The following is a 19,524-nucleotide window of genomic DNA, read 5'->3' as shown; positions in this document are numbered from 1 at the left end:
TTAGCTGGGGTTTGGGCTGGGCTTGATGTTGGGGCTGAGGCTGGGCCTGAGGCTGGGGATGAGGCTGGGACTGATGTTGGGCTGAGGCTGGGCCTGATGTTGGGGCTGAGGCTGGGCCTGATGTTGGGGCTGAGGCTGGGGTTTGGGCAGAGGTTTGGGCTTGGCCTGGCATTTGGATGGGCCCTGACCATGGTTTTTGCTCCTAAAGAGAGGAGTGCATGTGACTGTGGGTGTTGTGGACTCTGTCGTTCCAGAGTCTGGAAGCTGCTCTTCCCCCAGACTGGTCCTTGGTTCCTGCTGCTTCTCAGTCGCTGTGGGCTCTGGGTCCTCCTGCTCCATTAAGGCAAGGATAAGAAAATCATTACTCAATAATATTTCAATATTTTTTAAATCTATAACTCTGACAGTACTTCCCTCTGCTCTGCCATGAAATGACTGAATAAAAACCACCATGTGCCCTTCCTTGAGTCAATCCCACAAAGGGATGAGCACATTGGGGATAACATGTTTATCACAACCAGGACGCAACCTACTGTGCTTTCTGAAAGTATTCACACACCTTGACTTCTTCCACATTTTGTTGTGTTACAGCCTGAATTTAAAATTGATTAAATTGAGATTTGTCATCACTGGCCTACACACAATATCCCATAATGTCAAAGTGGAATTGTTTTTWTWTTTATTTTTTACAAATCAATTAAAAGCTGAACTGTCTTGAGTCAATAAGTATTCAACCCCTTTGTTTTGGCAAACCTAAAGTGCAGGAGTAACAATTTAAGTCACATAAGTTACATGGACTCACTGTGTGCAATAATGTTTAACATGATTTTTGAATGACTACCTCATCCCTCTACCCCACACATACAATTATCTATAAAGGTCCCTCAGTCGAGCAGTACATTTCAAACACAGACTCAACCACAAAGAGGTTTTACAAATCGTGGCAAAGGGCACCCATTGGTAGATGGGTAGAAATCCATTTGAGCATAGAAAAGTTATTAATTACCCTTTGCATGGTGTATCAATACACAGTCATTAAAGATACAGGTGTCCTTCCTTAACTCAAGTTGCCGGAGAGAAARGAAACCGCTCAAGGATTTTAGCATGAAGCCAATGGTTACTTTAAAACAGTTAGAGTTTAATGGCTGTGACAGGATAAAAATAAAAAGATGGATCAACAACATTGCAGTTACTCCACAATACTAACCTAATTAGGGCTGAACCCAATTATTCAACTGGTCAATACACTGTTGGTCAAGAAGCAGCAAATTATATATATATATATACACACAAAAATCTCTGAAACTGGAAACACTTATCTCCCTCACTAGCTTTAAGCACCAGCTGTCAGAGCAGGTCACAGATTACTGCACCTGTACATAGCCCATCTATAATTTAGCCCAAACAACTACCTCTTTCCCAACTGTATTTATTTATTTTGCTCCTTTGCACCCCATTATTTCTATCTCTACTTTGCACATTCTTCCACTGCAAATCAACCATTCAAGTGTTTTACTTGCTATATTGTATTTACTTCGCAACCATGGCCTTTTTATTGCCTTTACCTCCCTTATCTCACCTCACTTGCTCACATTGTATATAGACTTATTTTTCTACTGTATTATTGACTGTATGTTTGTTTTACTCCATGTGTAAGTAACTCTGTGTTGTTGTATGTGTCGAACTGCTTTGCTTTATCTTGGCCAGGTTGCAATTGTAAATGAGAACTTGTTCTCAACTTGCCTACCTGGTTAAATAAAAGGTGAAATAGATAAAAAATGTAAAAAATAAACAAATACACACACACAGTTGAAGTCGAAAGTTTACATACACTTAGGTTGGAGTCATTAAAACTAGTTTTTCAACCACTCCACAAATTTCTTGTTAACAAACTATAGTTTTGGCAAGTCGGTTAGGACATCTACTTTGTGCATGATACAAGTCATTTTTCCAACAATTGTTTACAGACAGATTATTTCACTGTCGAGGTCGACCGATTATGATTTTTCAACGCCGATACCGATTATTGGAGGACAAAAAAAGACGATACCGATTAAATCGGACGATTTATTTWAAAAAATTATATTTTATATATATATCATACACACAAACATTTTTGTAATAATGACAACTGCAACAATACTGAATGAACAATGAACACTTRTTTTAACTTAATATAATACATAAATACACACACAGCTCTGAAGTGACAATACTGAAGAGTCTGCTTMGGAGACAAATACTCTCAACTGTTTGAATAAAAATAGAGTTTAAGTTACCTGTGATGAATGTTGAAAACAAAAACTGTCATTTCTATATGCRGGAAATCCKATTTTAATAATGGGCATGGTAAGAATTGACGACCAAAGTGCGAGTCATTACCAGAGTMATTTGTGTCTTATTTAATCAAACATTGAGCTTAAAGCATCAGACAAGTTCAACGCATATAGTTGATTTGATTAAAACATCTATGGCGTGTCTATGTATATAGAAGAATACACTTTTTTTTTAAAGAACAGACAACTTTCGGTCGACCCAATGCTTTTTGTTGGGGATAGCCCTAAACCTAATTGACAGAGTGAAAAGAAGGAAGCMTGTACAGTATAAAAATATATTATTTCAAACATGYATCCTGTTTGCAACAAGGCACTAAAGTAATACTGCAAAAAAAGTTAAATCAATGAACATCCCTATTCAAGAMAAAAAGTTAAATGGTTAACCGTCAAAAATATATTTGACCGGTCATGCTTATCAGTCTATAGGTTAATTATTTTATTTTTATTTTATTTCACCTTTATTTAACCAGGTAGGCTAGTTGAGAACAAGTTCTCATTTGCAACTGCGACCTGGCCAAGATAAAGCATAGCAGTGTGAACAGACAACACAGAGTTACACATGGAGTAAACAATAAACAAGTCAATAACATGGTAGAAAAAAAAGAGAATCTATATACAATGTGTGCAAAAGGCATGAGGTAGGCAATAAATCGAATAATTACAATTTAGCAGATTAACACTGGAGTGATAAATCATCATCATCATTAGCATAATGCTGTAGAGTTAAATTGACTCGTGTGTATGTTAGTCATCATTTATCTGATTTATCAAACGCGCACAGCATACAGAGCCTAGTTTGATGAGCGGAATAGCCTATCACCTGTTAGACAGCGAGAGAGCACCTCCTCAAAAAGCTGGTTTTGGAGTGAAACTATCTTTTATAAACCCAGTCATTGCGCAACAAATAATTCTAAACGCAATCGCGTGGTAAAAACACTGTTTTGATGGCCACGATTAAAAAGAGSTACCAATTTTTACTTCTCAACCTCAAATCGTAATTCAAGCGCACCTCCCATTCGCAATTCGAGTGCATAGGCTATAGTCAAAGGTAGGCAGGCTATCAGCGCGTCACTCACCACTTTAGAACGTGAGGCAGTATAATTGTTTGAAACCTGAACAATTTACTTTACTTCAAATAATGAGCCATGTCTTACCTTGCTTCAAAGTAGCCAAGCAGAAATCCAACCATTATTTAAAAAAAACTTCCTCATATCATTAAACAATTTTTCTACAGTCTATTGGTTTTCATATCAACTTTCTTTTGTTGTCCAGAAGCCAAAAGGCACAATCCTAGTCATATTAGTAACCCATTCTAGTTGTTGCTATTAGATTCCCCCTCTTTCTAAATTCAAGATTTTCATAATTTCATCTCTGTCGCATATGGAACGGCTCACATCAGGTGAACTGTTTCCCCGCAAAATTGTATTTTTGGCAAAAATGTTTGAAAATTAAGTTTTAATAGTTGCTTCGTTACAGCAGTKGCATGTTCAATAATAAGCTATAGGCTTGCTATGGTTATGTTTTCATTAAGCTCTTCGTTCCTCGTATGCATGCATAGTATTTTCTGTTGGTCATGTCACTGTATGGAATTTATTTTACCGTTTGTTGACCGGTTAATGAGGGTCGGGTTAGTCGGCAGCAAAATGTACATCTCTAGTACAAAGTGTTATGTTTAGGACAAAACCAATACATCACATTACAGAGTACCACTCCATATTTTCAAGTATAGTGGTGGCTGCATCATGTTATGAGTTTTTCAGGATAAAAAACACATAATGGAGCTAAGCACAGGCAAAATCCTAGAGGAAAACCTGGTTTAGTCTACTTTCCATCAGACACTGGGAGATTAATTCACCTTTCAGCAGGACAGTAACTGAAAACGTAAGGCCAAATTTACACTGGAGTTGCTTACTAAGACAGTAAATCTTCCTGAGTGGCAGAGTTACAGTTTTGAYTTAAATCTGCTTGAAAATCTATGGCAAGTCCTGAAAATGGTTGGTCAGCAATGATCAACAACCCATTTGACAGAGCTTGAAGAATTTTGAAAATAATAAAATGGGCAAATGTTGCACTTTCCAGGTGTGAAAAGGTGATTCTAACATGTATTGACTCAGGGGTTGGATCCTTCTCTAATCAAGAAATTGTTTTATTTTTCACTAAATGTTTTACAAATGTTAGAAGTTTTCTTCCACTTTGACATCTGAGTATTTTGTGTAGATCATTGACAAAAATGACATTTAAATAYATTTTAATCCCACTTTGTAGCAACAAAAGGTGGAAAAAGTCAAGGTGTGAACACTTTCTGGAGACACTGTATAATCACAACCGAGGTTGGGGGCAACTCCTTGTCCMTTCAGAAAGTAAATCAAATTGCAATTCCAATTGTTCAACCAAGAAAAGCACTGAAGACAATTGGAATTTCAGTCTAGGCCTAGTTCCTGAATTGACTGAAATTTACATGAAATTGACTCCAACCATGATAGAAACAAATACTACACACCTGTCTGTCAGTATTTTCTGTGGATCTTCTTGGCGCTACTGAGTCGTAGTTGTGGTCTTCACCTGCAGAGGGAGTCCTGGTTACTTCTTCAGATGCCCTGACTCTTCTCAACAGATGAAGCATGCTTTGCTTAGTAACACAGACACCAAGTCTGGCAAACCTATTGAAGCACTTTTTCTTCTGAGCCTGGTGCATGATAAGCGAGTTCCGATACATGGGTGCACTCATCCTGCCGCAACGTACCTTGAGAAGAGTGGCTCCAGCCATGCCTATGGCGAAGTTCTTTCTCTGTGTACGTTCTTTGGTCATGGCAGAAACCCATGTAGRTGTGCTTGCGGACTCCAGAAACCCAAGGAACGTGGGTGCGGTTGTCTTCCATTCAGTAAAAACAGTGTCCCAYCTGAAGGCTTCCAGAGAGGATGAACTGGTCTGTCTAAGTATGGAGTTGAATGGAACGCTAGTGAGCTCTTTGCATTCTTTGACGACTTGATTCAAAACCTCTTTAGTGACAAGGGAAGCCAAATCAGGAATATCCATGATTGCCTTTGCTGCGCTGAAGAATTGTCCATTCAAAATGTTATCCACAAGTTTCTCCATGGGTCCAGTAAGGATGTATTTAGTTGGCACACTCACCTAAAATTAGAAGAGGGAAATGTCAATACCAATCAATAAAAATGTAACTTTTAAATGGCCCAGCAAGCATTTTCACCTGATACTTTCAACCAAACTATCAAAATTCTGTTATTTTCAATGGAAGGAGGTGAGAAGAMTGAACGATTTGACGGTTGAATAAAGTTAAACTTTATAGGTTATACATGATCACCACATTGCTGTCAGAAATAGGATCATGGCACTACTGTGGTGCCATTGGAGGGGTGCAGGACTTCAGAAACGAAGGTACACTAGCGACCTTAAACACCTACCTAGAAACTTAAAGATGTTTAGAACCTTTAACACTGCCCCCGACTTCTCTCCGAACATACAGCAGGTATTAAAGGTGACAACACGTGTTTACCTGGCTTAGCTTCGAAGAAGCATCATCATCATCATCGCCAGACTGTCGATCCGGCTCCATATCATCTTCCAGGTATACTGAGATTTCTGCAGGCTCAGGTTTGATGTTATCGTTGTTGGGATCTGGTGTGGCGTCTTCGTCCGTGTTCTCGCTCTTTGGCACAACTACTAACGTTACGGTCAAATCTCGCGGGGTAACTTTACACGCGTCTGTCRTTCTCTCTTGGGGAAAGGGGGTGATACTAATCTCACCCTGTTGGGGGTCCCGAGTTCGCCATGCGAGAGAGTGACTCTCCCTCTGCTTCTGAGCACTTTCTCGAAATATACTGCCAATTTTCTCCACATCGCAAAAGCTTTTGTAGTAYCTTTTGAGAAGTTTACGACACGTTTCGCAAATGATCTGTGGTAAAGCATCGTCCTGAGAAATTGGTCCAGTGAGGTCCTCCAATGCTGTGGTGTAGTCAAATGGTTTCAAACATTGACCGTCGAACTGACTGAAGAGACTGTGCACGTATATTCTATTGGAAATGTTTTCCCCGCAAGCACGACATACACCGACACAACAGGTTCTCTTTGGTCTCATCATGCTAGCTAGTATTAGCATGTATTAGCGTCACAGAACAGTATCTTTGSTAGCATGGTCCAAAAGGTTGTTTTTTTCGTTTGTTGTTACATGTTCATGTGTCATCCGAATTAGTCTCCTCCTCATTCGTGTGATTGGGAAACAAAAATGTACACGTTACTCAGGTGTGCTCGTTTCACCATCGTACAGCAACGAAAGCGGAGTTCACAGTTGTGACTAGATAGAATGCAGCTACGGACGGAAGTTACTTTTTGTAGCAGGTTATGATAGAATTTTAGCTAACCCTTTCCCTAACCTGCTACGTTCATTCACCTAGGAGAACATACGCAGCAGGTTATGATAATACTTGTGGCAGGTTAAGATTAGGTAAAATGCAACAACAACAAAAAATAARTTTGACGTAAATTTGACAAAAGCTGGATCCCTTCTAGACATTACCCACTTTTGTCTATCGCTACGACCGGAAGGGACATTTTGAAGCAGGTTAGAAGAGSATTTTCGCTAACCTAATTATCCCAACCGGCTACGCGAATTATCCAAACATGATACGGAAGTTCTCCTAACCTGCTACGAAAAAGTAGCTTATGTCTGTAGCTTTATGTGTGTACACCATCGAGATTCCTTTAAAAAAAAAAAAAAAAAAAAACATGACACTTCCGGAAGTGACTTTAACCTAGTAGGTTATGAGCATGTACACAGCAGGTAACGTAAGTAACTTAGCATGCTATGAGAATTAGGTTAAAGTTAGCGAAAATGCTTCCCTAACCTGCTACGAAAAGTCACTTCCAGTCGTAGCTGTATCCAAAGTGGGTTTTTACATTTGACACATTTATTCTCCTAACCTGCTGCATACATTCTCCTAAACCTGCTAGGAAAAGTTAATTCTGACAAAAACTGAATCCCTGCTAGCCATAACTGTCGAAGTGATGTGTTTTATGTTGGGAGTATCGCAAGATAGCCGAGTGACCGCAAGGGAAGTGGATATGCACGTCCTCAATGCAGGCAATATCAGGAGGGACTATTTTATCTTTATTTACACGTAATGTTATATTATTTAACTAGGCAAGTCAGTTAAGAACAAATTCTTATTTTCATTGATAGGAGCAGTTAACCCACTGTTAAAGATAAATAAAGATAAAATAGTCCCGCCTGATATTGCCTGCGTGTATATCCATTGCTTGTTCAGGGGCAACAGATTTGTACCTTGTCAGCTCGGGGATTTGATCTTGCAACCTTTCGGTTACTAGTCCAACACTCTAACCACTAGGCTACGCTGCCGCCCCTTTTCTAATATTAACTTATGTTTAAACGACTAGCACACAGCCCAGACACCAATGCATACCCCATAAGACATGCCACCAGAGGTTCACAATCCCCAAGACAAGAACAGTCTATGGGAGGTGCACAGTACTACATAGAGCCATGACTACATGGAACTCTATTCCACATCAGGTAACTAATACAAGCAGTAGAATCAGATTTAAAAAACAGATAAAAATACACCTTATGGAACAGCAGGGACTGTGAAGCAACACAAACATGATAACATACACACTATACACACATACAAATGTATGTTGTGTTGTAGATATGTGGTAGTGGAGTAGGGGCCTGAGAGCACACACTTGGTGTGTTGTGACATCTGTTATGAATGTAATTGTAATGTTTTTAAAATTGTAGAACTGCCTTAATTTTGCCGGACACCAGATATGCACGTGAACGTGTTATGTCACGTGCACAAGCACAGTGAAATGCCTTTCTTGCAAGCTCCAAACCCAATAATGCAGTAATCAATATCCATGTAGCACTAAAAATAACACAAGTTAGAACAAAAACATGATGAATAGAAATAAGAACACAAGAAAGTAAGAAGCTATTACAGGGTCAGCTCCAATTCCAYATTTACAACTGGAGTGATAGAAGTAGGTATGTATTTTTGTATATATATWWAAAAAAATGTAACTAGGCAAGTCAGTTAAGAACAAATTCTTATTTACAATGACGGTCTACCGGGGAACTGCCTTGTTCAGGGGCAGAACGGCATATGTTTACCTATAAGGTGACAAGGCATCAGGATATATGATAAACAGCGTAGCAGCTGCGTAAATTATGATTGTATACGAGTGTGTTTGCGTGTGTGTAGAGTCAATATGAAGATGTTTGCATGTTATGTGTGTGTTGGAGTGTCAGTGCAGTGTGTGGAGTCATGTGAGTGAGCAWCTTTATATATAACATATTTGGTGTACGTAGGGACAGTGCAAAAATAAAAACAACATACACAACTAAGTCGTTTTTCTCAGTTTTCTCAATGCGTTTGTAACAGCCTAAATATTATGAAACGTCAATTCGATCAAATAAGCCTAACGTAATAAGACACTATCTCATAGACCATGCAATTTTTWAAAATCTCATTCGGACATATTTTGGGCGGGGTAAATCCTCTCGCTTCGCCTCTTCCTCGCTTGTCCCGTATACCATCTAGCCAAAACCCGAGTTTAAGCACAGGGGTTTACCACCGTAATGTCGGAAACGTAAAGTTAACCTATTTAGCAAGACGTATTCTGATTCGCTGATCAATACAAACCTGTGAGTGATAAGCCAATCATTTATGTTCTCATTGGTCGTTGACAGCAACCAACATACACAATCAGAGCTATTAGAAAAGGATCTCTGACACAATAAACATATCAAGAGATCAAYGTTGAGCTAGCAGTTTGGGGAAACTGGACAATTATTACCTAGCAATGTTTCTCACCAAATAACTTTGCTAACCAAGATTTATGTATATCGTTCAGCCAGTTCAATGACAACTGTCAGCTAAAATGAATCTGGGGTGAGTCATGATTGTTCCTTTCACCAGTCGTGTTTAAAGTTAGCTAGCTTAGCTAACGTTAACTAGCGAGCTTTGCAGTTGGTGACGTTAGCTAGATAGTTAGTTGAAGCTGTAAACCAGCCATCAAAGTTTGGAAAGATAATTTGGCTAGCATAACACTAATGTTAGATCTATATCTGCCTTATGTAGCAAGCTAGCTACCTAACGTTAGATCTATAGCTATTACCTTTTGTTTTGGTGAACAGGGATGGTCTGATGTTCGAACTTGAAAATGGAAAGCCCAGGCTAATTCTAACCAATCATCATGGTAGGTATCATACCGTTCAGTTAAACTTTAAGATATCATTATACAGTACCATGTGCTTCAAAGGAATCAAAGCCGATTTTAATTTGAGTTGTCATTTATGTTTTGCCATGATTGTAGGTGTCGATACGAAGAATCCAAATAAGGTAAGAGAGTTATCTGCTATCTAACAACCTTTACTTTTTGCACCTACGGTCATAAATGCATGAACTAACTTTCCTTGTCGTTTTACTTTMCTTTTTATGATTTAATGTTAGATACTCTCTCGAACCAGACCACAAAATGCTCTCAACTCAAAGAAGTTTCCTGAACCAGTATCCGAGGAGCCTCTGAGAGTACAGAGGAAACGTGCAGAGAGGAGGAAGGCAGTCCCTATTAYCCACACTGTGCCAGTCAAGAATGACACTCCAATGGTTGCATCCAATCATACAAAACCGAAGGCCAAGGGCAGCACTGACCACAATACCAAAGTCTTGGCCAAAGTGTCTTCAGCTAAAGGACATGGGCAGATAGCCACTGATAGACCTCCAAAGTCCACTGTGAAGGACAGCTTGGTGTGTTTGACCAATGAGCAGCTCCAACAGATCCTCAGCACAATCAACAACTCAACCATTCTCTCACAGGATCAGGATGTACACAGCCAGCCTCAAACAGGTTAGAGTGAGATGTTTACAATAATCCCAATTCAAGTGCAATTGGCTCTGTTAAATGAACTTGATGATGAAATTGAAGATGTACCACTACCATCTATGATGCATGTAGCTAACAGTGTCTGCATATTCCCAAGGAAATGAAGGGAACTCTAAAGAGGATTGCCTGTTGAATGGAACGGGGAGAGAAGGAAGTGCTGCACATGTTAGTGGGAATGGAAACTCACAGGGAAAAAGGGAGGATGAAAGGTAATCTACTAGGAGCACATTGTAGCCTATTTGACCACTTGACAGACACCTCTAAAATGTAAAATCGCAATTATGTTATATATTTAACATACTTTCTTTTCTACTGGACAGGTGGGTGATTTGTGGTCAACCGTCTGGCCTGTTCAGTTCTCTGGGAGAAAGCGAGATGGACAAAGAAGCACTGGAGGCCAAGAGGACACAATGGAGGAAAGAACTAGGTACCAACTAGTGATGGGTGAAATTGATCCAGTTACATATCAGGATATTATTTTTGACAATATAGTGTATCGTTTTGACAATCGCAATATTATTTTTGAGCTAGTTGGCTGTACCTGCACCAAAAAATACATGCACTAAKTATTTTTTCTTCATAGCTTGTTCTCCATCTTTTTAAAAATGGAACCAATTTGTTTTCAGCACTTTTATTTCCATAACTCGGGCTTCCGAGTGGCACAGCCATCTAAGGCACTGCATCTCAGTGCAAGAGGCATCACTACAGTCCCTGGTTCGAATCCAGGCTGTATCACATCCGGCCGTGATTGGGAGTCCCATAGGACGGCGCACAATTGGCCCAGCGTCGTCCGGGTTTGGCAGGGGTAGGCCGTCATTGTAAATAAGAATTTGGTCTTAACTGACTTGCCTAGTTAAATAAAGGTTCAATTWAAAAAAAAAAATTCTCATGGCTCTTTTGTCCGTCTGCAGCAGACATATGGTGAGCAATATGTTTGGAACATCGAATCGCAATACATATACACTGAACAAAAATACAAATGCATCATGTGTTGGTTCCATTTTTTTCATGAGCTGAAATAAAAGATCCCAGAAAATGTCCATACGCACAAAAACCTTATTTCTCTTCAATTTTGTGCACAAATTTGTTAACATCCTTTTTAGTGAGCATTTCTCCTTCGCCAAGATAATCCATCCACCTGGACAGTTGTGGCATATCAAGAAGCTGATCAAACGGCATGATCATTACACAATGCACTTTGTGCTGGGGACAATAAAAGGCCACTAAAATGTGCAGTTTTGTCACAGAACACAATGCCACAGATGTTTAAGTTTTGAGGGGGTGTGCAATTGTCATGTTGACTACAGGAATATCCCCCAGGGCTGTTGCCAGAGAATTGACTGTTCATTTCTCTACCAAAAGCCGCCTACAACATTGTTTTAGAGAATGTGGCATCCAACTGGCCCCACAACCGCAGACCATGTGGTATCACTCCAGCGCTGAACCTCCACATCCGGCTTCTTCACCTGCGGGATCGTCGGAGGGGGGTGGAGGGGGTGCTGAGGAATATTTATTACTGTAAAAAGCCCTTTTGTGGGGAAAAATTCATACAGATTGGGTGGACCTGGCTCCCACATGAGTGGGCCTATGCCCACCCATGACTGCGCCCCTGCCCAGTCATAGATTAGGGCCTAATGAATTTATTTAAATTGACTGATTTCCTTCTATGAAGTGTAACTCAGTAAAATCTTTGAAGTTGTTTCATGTTGCCTTTATATTTTTGTTCAGTATAGAATCGWAAGAAACCCAATACTTATCATGTTGGCACCTAAGTATCGTGATCTAGTATTGTACAGTACCACAGCACACCATACAGCAAGGGGCTGGTTTCACTTTCAGTACAGCCTTTAAAAAAAAACAATTCGTAACATATCATACAAATTACACATTATTTTACATATTATACAAAATGGATGARGTAGTGCACCATTTTCTGGGACCCGTTTTGGCTCCTGAGCATTACTTTTAAACTACTGGCTTACATTATACAAGACCTCTGGAGCATCAATTTAATTGATTGATTGGTGGTGTCTGGGTATTGTGGTGTGCTACAGCTTATCAGACATTAATGAAGTGATTTGATTGGCTTGCTCTCTGTCTGGTTAAGATGAACAGATGGCTCTGAAGAAACAGCAGAAAGACCTGAGCAGACCAGATGTCACGGCAGACTATGGCCCAAGGGGAAGGGTGACCATCACATCCAAACCTGCTCCTGGAGATGGTCACATACACACCAGGGTAGGCAATGGATATGTTTCTGCAAATAGTTTTCACTGTCAATGTCTAAGAAAATATGTTTGTTGACAAGCTTCTGTGGTCTCTGGCCAGATGCTAGGAGAACCCGGTCGGGAGGACACAGACRCACTGTGCTCTACTCAGAGCTACAGCAGTCACAGAGACCTCCCTTCTGCCATCAGATCTGCATTCGTAGTGGGGGTGGAGTACCATTCACTACCATAATGTACAAAACACACATTTACTATTAGAGTTACAGGGAATAGCCACAGGCCATCTCAACTGAAGGTTACAACAGAGTGCTGTTGTAAAGCTGATGTTTTTGTGGTTGTGATGTCCAGGAGGCCACCCCAGTAGAACATGCCTTCAGCGCTCAGAAGAAGGAGCATCATAGGAGGTGGCTGCAGGATCTGGACCGGCAGAGGGAGGAGGACAAGCTGCGACACCGGCAGGAGAAACAGTATCTCAGCCAAGTAACAGGCTGTTTTAATTGTTTAGTTGAATCGGGTTTGTTAGAATCGGGTTTGTTAGTGCCAGGTTAGAATTAAAATGTTTACCCCTGTAGGTTCCCAGGACTTGAATTGAAAGCATTGCTCAATAGTGTGTTTCCACTAATCCACCCCMTCCCTCTCTCCCAGGCTGAGGACCATGAGCGCTGGGCCATGCACTTTGACTCCCCCCAGATGAGAGTCCCTCTCCAGGCCCCCGTGGCTGCACAGAGGGGCGAGTCAGAGCCCCCCAGTCACCAGAGGACCCATTTTGGAGCCTTGTCTGTGGCCTGGGACGGAGCCAGCACCTACGGAGGGGACAGTCTTGGGAGAGCCAGCGTCGACATCACTGGAGGCTTCCCACAGAAGGCAACGTAAGCCATCCAGTACAAGAGTTTTCCCCTAACCATCTGATCTGATCGGGAACAATTATTAATTATATTCTATGATGTATATTACTTTGTTCAGACATCTCCGTACCATGACGGCCCTACTGGACCCAGCCCAGATCGAGGAGAGAGAGAGGAAGAGAGTGAAACAGCTGGAGCATCAGGTATGAGTGGGATAACGGTAGAAGACCAAGTCCTTTAATCTAATGTTTAATCTTACGCAATGTTCTATGATGGACCCCAGGAATATTATTTGATGTCATGGCGTCAGCTAATGAGGATCCTAATAAAATTCAAATTCTCTTGGCCATTGAGACTCTAAGATGATTGACAGTATTGTGGATTGGTTGTCCCATCCTGTTCCAGCGTGCCATCGAGGCTCAGGTGGAGGAGAGGAGGAGGCAGCGTGAGGCGGAGGAGGCCGTTCGCCTAGCTGTGGAGCAGGAGGAGGAGAGGAGGGTGGCGCAGGAGAGAGAGCTGCTACAGAAACAGTACCAGCTCGACACTCAGAGAAAGAGACATACAGAGGTCAGAGCACACGGATGTTACGCTTCTGAACTTAGAGCTCATTGGGGATCTCTGCCAGTATATCAGCTTTAATGAAAGAGATGACTAGAAATCACAAATTAAGTTCTTTCCATTTGTTTTCGAATTTAGAATTGTATTATAAGTTTTAGCCTACTCCTGTTGTGTTTGTCATGCCAAGCATGCATTACATTAACTGACAACAGACTGTTTGTTGGGGTYTTTGTAACACTTGTGGTGGTCCTTGCAGGAGCAGCACAGTCGTAAGCAGGAGGAGCTTTACCTGAGTGTTCAGCGGGCCCAGGAGGAGGCCCTGAAGGACAAGCACCAGCAGAGGATCAGAGAGCTGGCCAGGAAGGGACACGACGTCTCCAAGCTGCAACACTCTCTGGAGGGGGAACCTGGCTCCTCACGGGGTGATTACACTTACAGGGTGTCCGCAGGGCCTTAAAAATTCTGAAACTCATTTATCTGATTCAAAGGCCTTAATAAGTATTAAAATGTCTTTCCATTCAGTTTTCAAAGGTCTTAAAAAATGCAGCGTAGATGACTACAGTGTTTCCGTTATATTGTGCCGCTGCTTAATTGTTACCACGCGGCAAAAAATATATATATTTTGGTTCTAAAACCATTATTTGGTCAACAGTATTATGCATTAACCTGCTTCCTGCAATGAAAGTATCTGCCCCTGTTTCGCTGCTGGCTCCCTATCCCCCCTTTACACACGGAGTGAAGAGAGAGATGCATTCTGATAAGCGCAAGTATACTGACAGTTGAGCAACGTTTGGAGAATTGAATTGCAGGAAAAACAACTACCCTTAATGTTGTTAAAAAATAAGATAGTCTCAGCTATAATCTAAATCATTTCTCAAGTGTCAATATAGAGTTAATTACACCTTTTACAAACCGTGTGTAATTGAGATGATGTGCCAGCAGAACGGTGTAGAACAAGCCATTTAAGGTGAATAGGCCTACATCACCTGGTATAGGCCTATCAATGGGACGTTTTTGTAGGACTTTACATTTACTGTAAGGTCAATTGTATGGCTATCTAGAAACAATATCTTTAGTTAGCAATCTAGCAAATGTTTTGTGTTCCCACTTCCTTATGTGTTAAATGATGTAGCTATAGGCTTAGCCCAGGGCTCTCCAACCTGTTTCTGGCGATAGACAGTCCTGTAGGTTTTTGCTCCAACCCTAATCTAGCACACCTGATTCTAATAATTAGCTGGCTGATAAGCTGAATGAGGTTCGTTACAACTGGGGTTGGAGTGAAAACCTACAGGAGGGTAGCTCTCCAGGAACGGGTTTGGAAAACCCTGGCCTAGGACAATATGCACCAAAAACATGCAGTTAAATTGATCTCTAAAGAGAAAAACATATSTGACTATTCTGGATCCTATTTTGAAATGTTGCACGTCAAAATATCCAACTTTCTCTGAACATGTTAGATGAAATGGTTAACTTCTTTCATGTCTTACTTGGCACTGGGAAAAAGTCAGTCTAGAACCCTCACGCTTAGCTACCTTGCTTYAAAGTATAGCCATTTGATACCTAATTCACTSAATGAGGGAATCATTTTATTAGACGTTTTGGTTGTAGGCTAATGTATGTTATAATGTTCTAGCATATTGCATCCAAAAGAGCTACGGGGTGTTGAGATTTGTTCCAGATTCTACAAATCAACTGCTCAACAGGAACTTGTTAAACTGACCCTGGTGTGTTTTGTGCAGTGCTGGATCAAAAGCCTGCCCACCCAGTGGCATAGCTCTCCAGGGGAGTTGACCACATGTGCTTTATACAGTAACAGTGTTTTATATTTGACAAAGCTTTCTGGTTTCCTGGACAGGACTATAACTAGTCCTGGACTAAACTTTTTCAATAGATTCTCCATTGAACATGGTGTTCAGTACAGGAGTAGCAGGGCACGGGTAACCCTGGGGTTTTAWTCTTGGTATTTGATGAAAGCAAAGCAGGTTTTGATTGTTCTGTCTTTAGTCTTTAACACCAGCTCAGGACCATACCACTACCAGACAGGGACAGGAAGGGAGATGGACACCCTGAGAGAAGAGACTTGCAGCACCACCYCCCTTAGGAAGGACATGGCAGTGAAGACCGGTAACATACATTACACTACTCCTCCTAGCATGTTACAGTTTGGGTGTGGCTAACTGAATAAAGACGTTTTATTTTGAGTGTTTATCTGAATTAGGGTCATGTACCGTGTACTATACAGGCATGTATCTACTACTCACCAAATCCCTGTTGTAAATAGGCATTCTAAAATGCCTCCCTGTGTGGTGTTCTCTCTGTGTCTGCATAGAGGTGAACCCAGCAGTCAGGCCGGGCTGCACGTACACAGTGGAGGCTCTAGGTAATCGAAGCCAGGCGGTGCAGACCCCAGACATCCCTGTAGAGTACAGACCTCCTCCTCCCAACGCCAAGAGGTACAGGTGGGAGGCCAGGAAGGAGGCACAGCTGGCCCAGAGGAACCCTCCTGGCCCCAGGGCGGGGAAGGAGAACATTTGGCTGAACGACCTGGGAGGAGGAGTAGGAGAAGGTGCTGTGTATTGTTTTTTTTACTATGTTTATAAGTGAGAAACKAATTTCCTCCTGGGGATTAATAAAGTACAATCTCATCTCAGGTGCAGGAGACCTGTATGAGGCCTTTGCCCGGACAGACCAAGGCCAGGACCAGAGACACAGGGGAGGAGGTCGTAGGCCAGAGTGGAACACTCAGAGACCCAGTAAACCCTATGTCCCAGCATCAGAGCGCTACCCTGCAGGGCTACAACACACCAGGCAGGAGAGCCGCCTGCGCAGGCAGATGGATCTCATGACCATGATGGAGAGGAACACCAGAACCCCTCACCCCCCTGACCCCGAACCTGACCTCAGGCCTGCTGACCCCTCTCCACCACACGCAAACTACCCTGCTAGCACTGCACAGGGCAGGATAAAAAATGGCATCACAGGTGTGACACACGCCATGGCTGTTCACACTGGAAGGTGAGTAGAAGTAAAGGCAGTAGTGTTACATCTGTAGCCTGATTAAATCAGACTGAACACCGTGTTGGAGGTGAAATCATTTTCAACATTCCGTCTGGTTAAACGGGGCTACCACATTCCGTCTGGTTAAACGGGGCTACCACATTCCGTCTGGTTAAACGGGGTTACCACATTCCGTCTGGTTAAACGAGGCTACCACATTCCGTCTGGTTAAACGAGGCTACCACATTCCGTCTGGTTAAACGAGGCTACCACATTCCGTCTGGTTAAACGTGGTTACCACATTCCGTCTGGTTAAACGTGGTTACCACATTCCGTCTGGTTAAACGGGGTTACCGCATTCCGTCTGGTTAAACGTGGTTACCACATTCCGTCTGGTTAAACGTGGTTACCACATTCCATCTGGTTAAACGGGGCTACCACACTGTCAGATGTAACAGCATGATGTCTTGCGCCTCCAGAGTGCCCCCCAGATCCCCTCCAGTTCCTGCTATCAAACACCGCCTTCAGAACCAGTCCCGTGGCTCCCGCCTCCCTACACAGGCCCATGGTTCGCTCCAGGACACAGACCGCTCCCCTCCCCCCTCTGAGTACATCCCCTATCTGAGGACCGACGAGGTGTACCACATGGATCCCCGTGCCCCCATCTCCAGACCCTCCACAAATCCACAGACACACACAGGTCAGAGGTCATTTTCACTTTTCTGAACCATGCTGCGCCTCTGCTCTCAACACCGTAACTTTATCACGTTATTGTGGAGCCAAAGGCAAATGTACAATAATATACAGAGTTATTGTGCATAGGGATCATCTCAGATGTATTCTGGGTATTGTCAGATGTATTCTGGGTATTGTCAGATGTATTTTGTGTATAGCGCTAGTTTCATATTCTGACAGATGGTGTCCAGTGCAGGCCCATTAGCCCTCCCCACCAGAAGGACCCTCTGCTCCACCCAGAGCTGCTTAGGAACACAGAGAGACAGCAGGCCATACTGAAGAGCCTCTCAAAGCTACGGCAGGTATCTGTATTACACCTATGTGTCTATTACACACAGTCACATCTTCAGTCACATTCTCTACCCTTCTCCTCAGTGCGCTCCCGTTCACTCTAAAAGTAAAAAGCCAGTCCATTCCTTTTTAAAGCCACGAGGGGGACTAAATGAGTGTACACTTCAGGGAGATGAGTAGAGAATCTGAAAGTAGGCGGAGGAAAGAACTTTAGTTTCACTTCTTTCATTCCTGCTCACAAGCACTGTGTTTGATTCCAGGGTTTGTTGCAGAAGCAGAAAGAGCTGGAGACAGGACTGAACCCTTTAATGATTGTTACTGAGGACCACCACTGACCTCAACGCGTGACCCACAGCCTCACGTCTAAAGGCACATAGACCTAGTAAACACTCAGRTTGTACAATTGACAAAGGTTTGTGATAGCATTGTTGTGCAGACAAACTGGGATATCCATTGTATCATTGTGTTGAATGTGCTGTATCACCGCAGTGTGCACTAGGCCATTYTGAACTGGAACCTACTTACAGCACTTTACCATTTATTATTGAACCGACATCTTAGTTTGTGAAGAGTATTTAARTTTGAAGCAAATGTTGTCACTTTACTGACCACATGGGTTTGAAGAGTATTGTAGGTATTATATAGAATGTAATGGCCTGTGTGTGAGTGGCTATGATTGTAGTGTTGGTATTTGTGATCACTTGATATGTAGTGGTGCTTTTGCAGCCATAGAATAGAGTATGACAGTATGAGTCATAATACCCATARAGCCTAGCGGTCAAACAGGGAAATGGGTCCATACGGGATTTTAGAAACAGTTCAAAAGGGCTGTGTTTCGTGTAGTCKTACCCTGGCGTGACGTTTTGATAACCATGTAAAGCTCTCAGACAAGGACTTTATCAATATATTCTCCTGTATTTACCCCCCAAAATGAAATGCTAATTAGCTGCCATAAGAGCCATGATGATCTGGACCAGACTGCCCAAGTAAGAATCTTTGGTTAACTGTTAGCTAAAAGTAGTAATGAATAAATTGGCTACATTTGGACAATTCTGTGAACTGYCTTGAATTGACAATACCGGTTAGCAAAAAAGTGTGAGCAGGAGCTTGGGAATATATTAAATAATTTTTATATCACAATAGAATCACATGATATAAAATGATGATGATGGTAAATGTATAAGACACTGTAACTGGTAATATGTTCCAAGTCAGAGCGATTTGTCTACCTTGATGCTAACTAGCTTCTTTTTTTTTTTAAGTCCCCTTGTCCAAGAGAGATTTACAGTTAAACGTCATGGCAGACTAAACCTACACAAAACACAGCCCTTATTTGAAGTGTTTCTGAAATCTCCTATGGGGAAAAAGGAACAGTGGAAAAAACGATTGGAACCACTTTCTTGTTTGAAAWAGGTTTTATGGGTATTCTGACACTTCCACTGTGAGGCTCTGTTACTAGTTTATTTACAAGCTTTTGAAGGGACTTTCATCTAATGACCATGTGTATCAATTGTTATTTAAAATGTACTGTGTGAATAAAAGTTTTTTTAAATATACAATTATGTAAAGGTAAATTTGTTAATGTTCGGATTAAGTCAGTGCTAGTAGAA

General features: G+C 41.8%; 2 protein-coding genes across 6 annotated transcripts; one reads left to right on the top strand and one right to left on the bottom strand.

Annotated features, from left to right (window-relative positions):
• On the bottom strand, positions 1-7,324 carry LOC111978991 (pinin). Its single transcript, XM_070443133.1, has 4 exons — positions 5,852-7,324; positions 5,080-5,469; positions 4,837-4,898; positions 1-330 (listed from the first exon to the last, which is right to left on the bottom strand). Exons 2-4 carry the CDS (start codon positions 5,213-5,215, stop codon positions 1-3), a joined length of 528 nt encoding a protein of 175 aa, XP_070299234.1. The 5' UTR covers positions 5,216-5,469; positions 5,852-7,324.
• Positions 7,325-7,618: 294 nt separating this feature from the next.
• On the top strand, positions 7,619-19,473 carry ccdc66 (coiled-coil domain containing 66). Of its 5 annotated transcripts, none has more exons than XM_070446096.1 (19): positions 7,619-7,885; positions 9,512-9,573; positions 9,691-9,716; positions 9,845-10,224; positions 10,358-10,469; positions 10,581-10,687; positions 12,368-12,498; positions 12,589-12,696; positions 12,837-12,968; positions 13,134-13,357; positions 13,452-13,536; positions 13,739-13,900; positions 14,148-14,313; positions 15,896-16,015; positions 16,221-16,457; positions 16,543-16,906; positions 17,368-17,588; positions 17,804-17,925; positions 18,175-19,473. In XM_070446096.1, the coding sequence occupies exons 2-19, from the start codon at positions 9,571-9,573 to the stop codon at positions 18,247-18,249; spliced, it is 2,775 nt and encodes a 924-aa protein (XP_070302197.1). In that variant the 5' UTR covers positions 7,619-7,885; positions 9,512-9,570; the 3' UTR covers positions 18,250-19,473. The 5 variants fall into 5 exon arrangements, with proteins under 5 accessions (XP_070302197.1, XP_070302190.1, XP_023853426.1 ...); XM_070446089.1 differs by having other exon boundaries at positions 7,620-7,885; positions 9,828-10,224; XM_023997658.3 differs by lacking the exon at positions 7,619-7,885 and adding an exon at positions 8,882-9,266.
• The last annotated feature ends 51 nt before the right edge of the window (positions 19,474-19,524 follow it).

The sequence above is a fragment of the Salvelinus sp. IW2-2015 genome, linkage group LG1 (genome assembly GCF_002910315.2).
Source record: "Salvelinus sp. IW2-2015 linkage group LG1, ASM291031v2, whole genome shotgun sequence".
Lineage (NCBI taxonomy): Eukaryota > Metazoa > Chordata > Actinopteri > Salmoniformes > Salmonidae > Salvelinus > Salvelinus sp. IW2-2015.
This window is presented reverse-complemented; position numbering and strand designations above follow the sequence as displayed.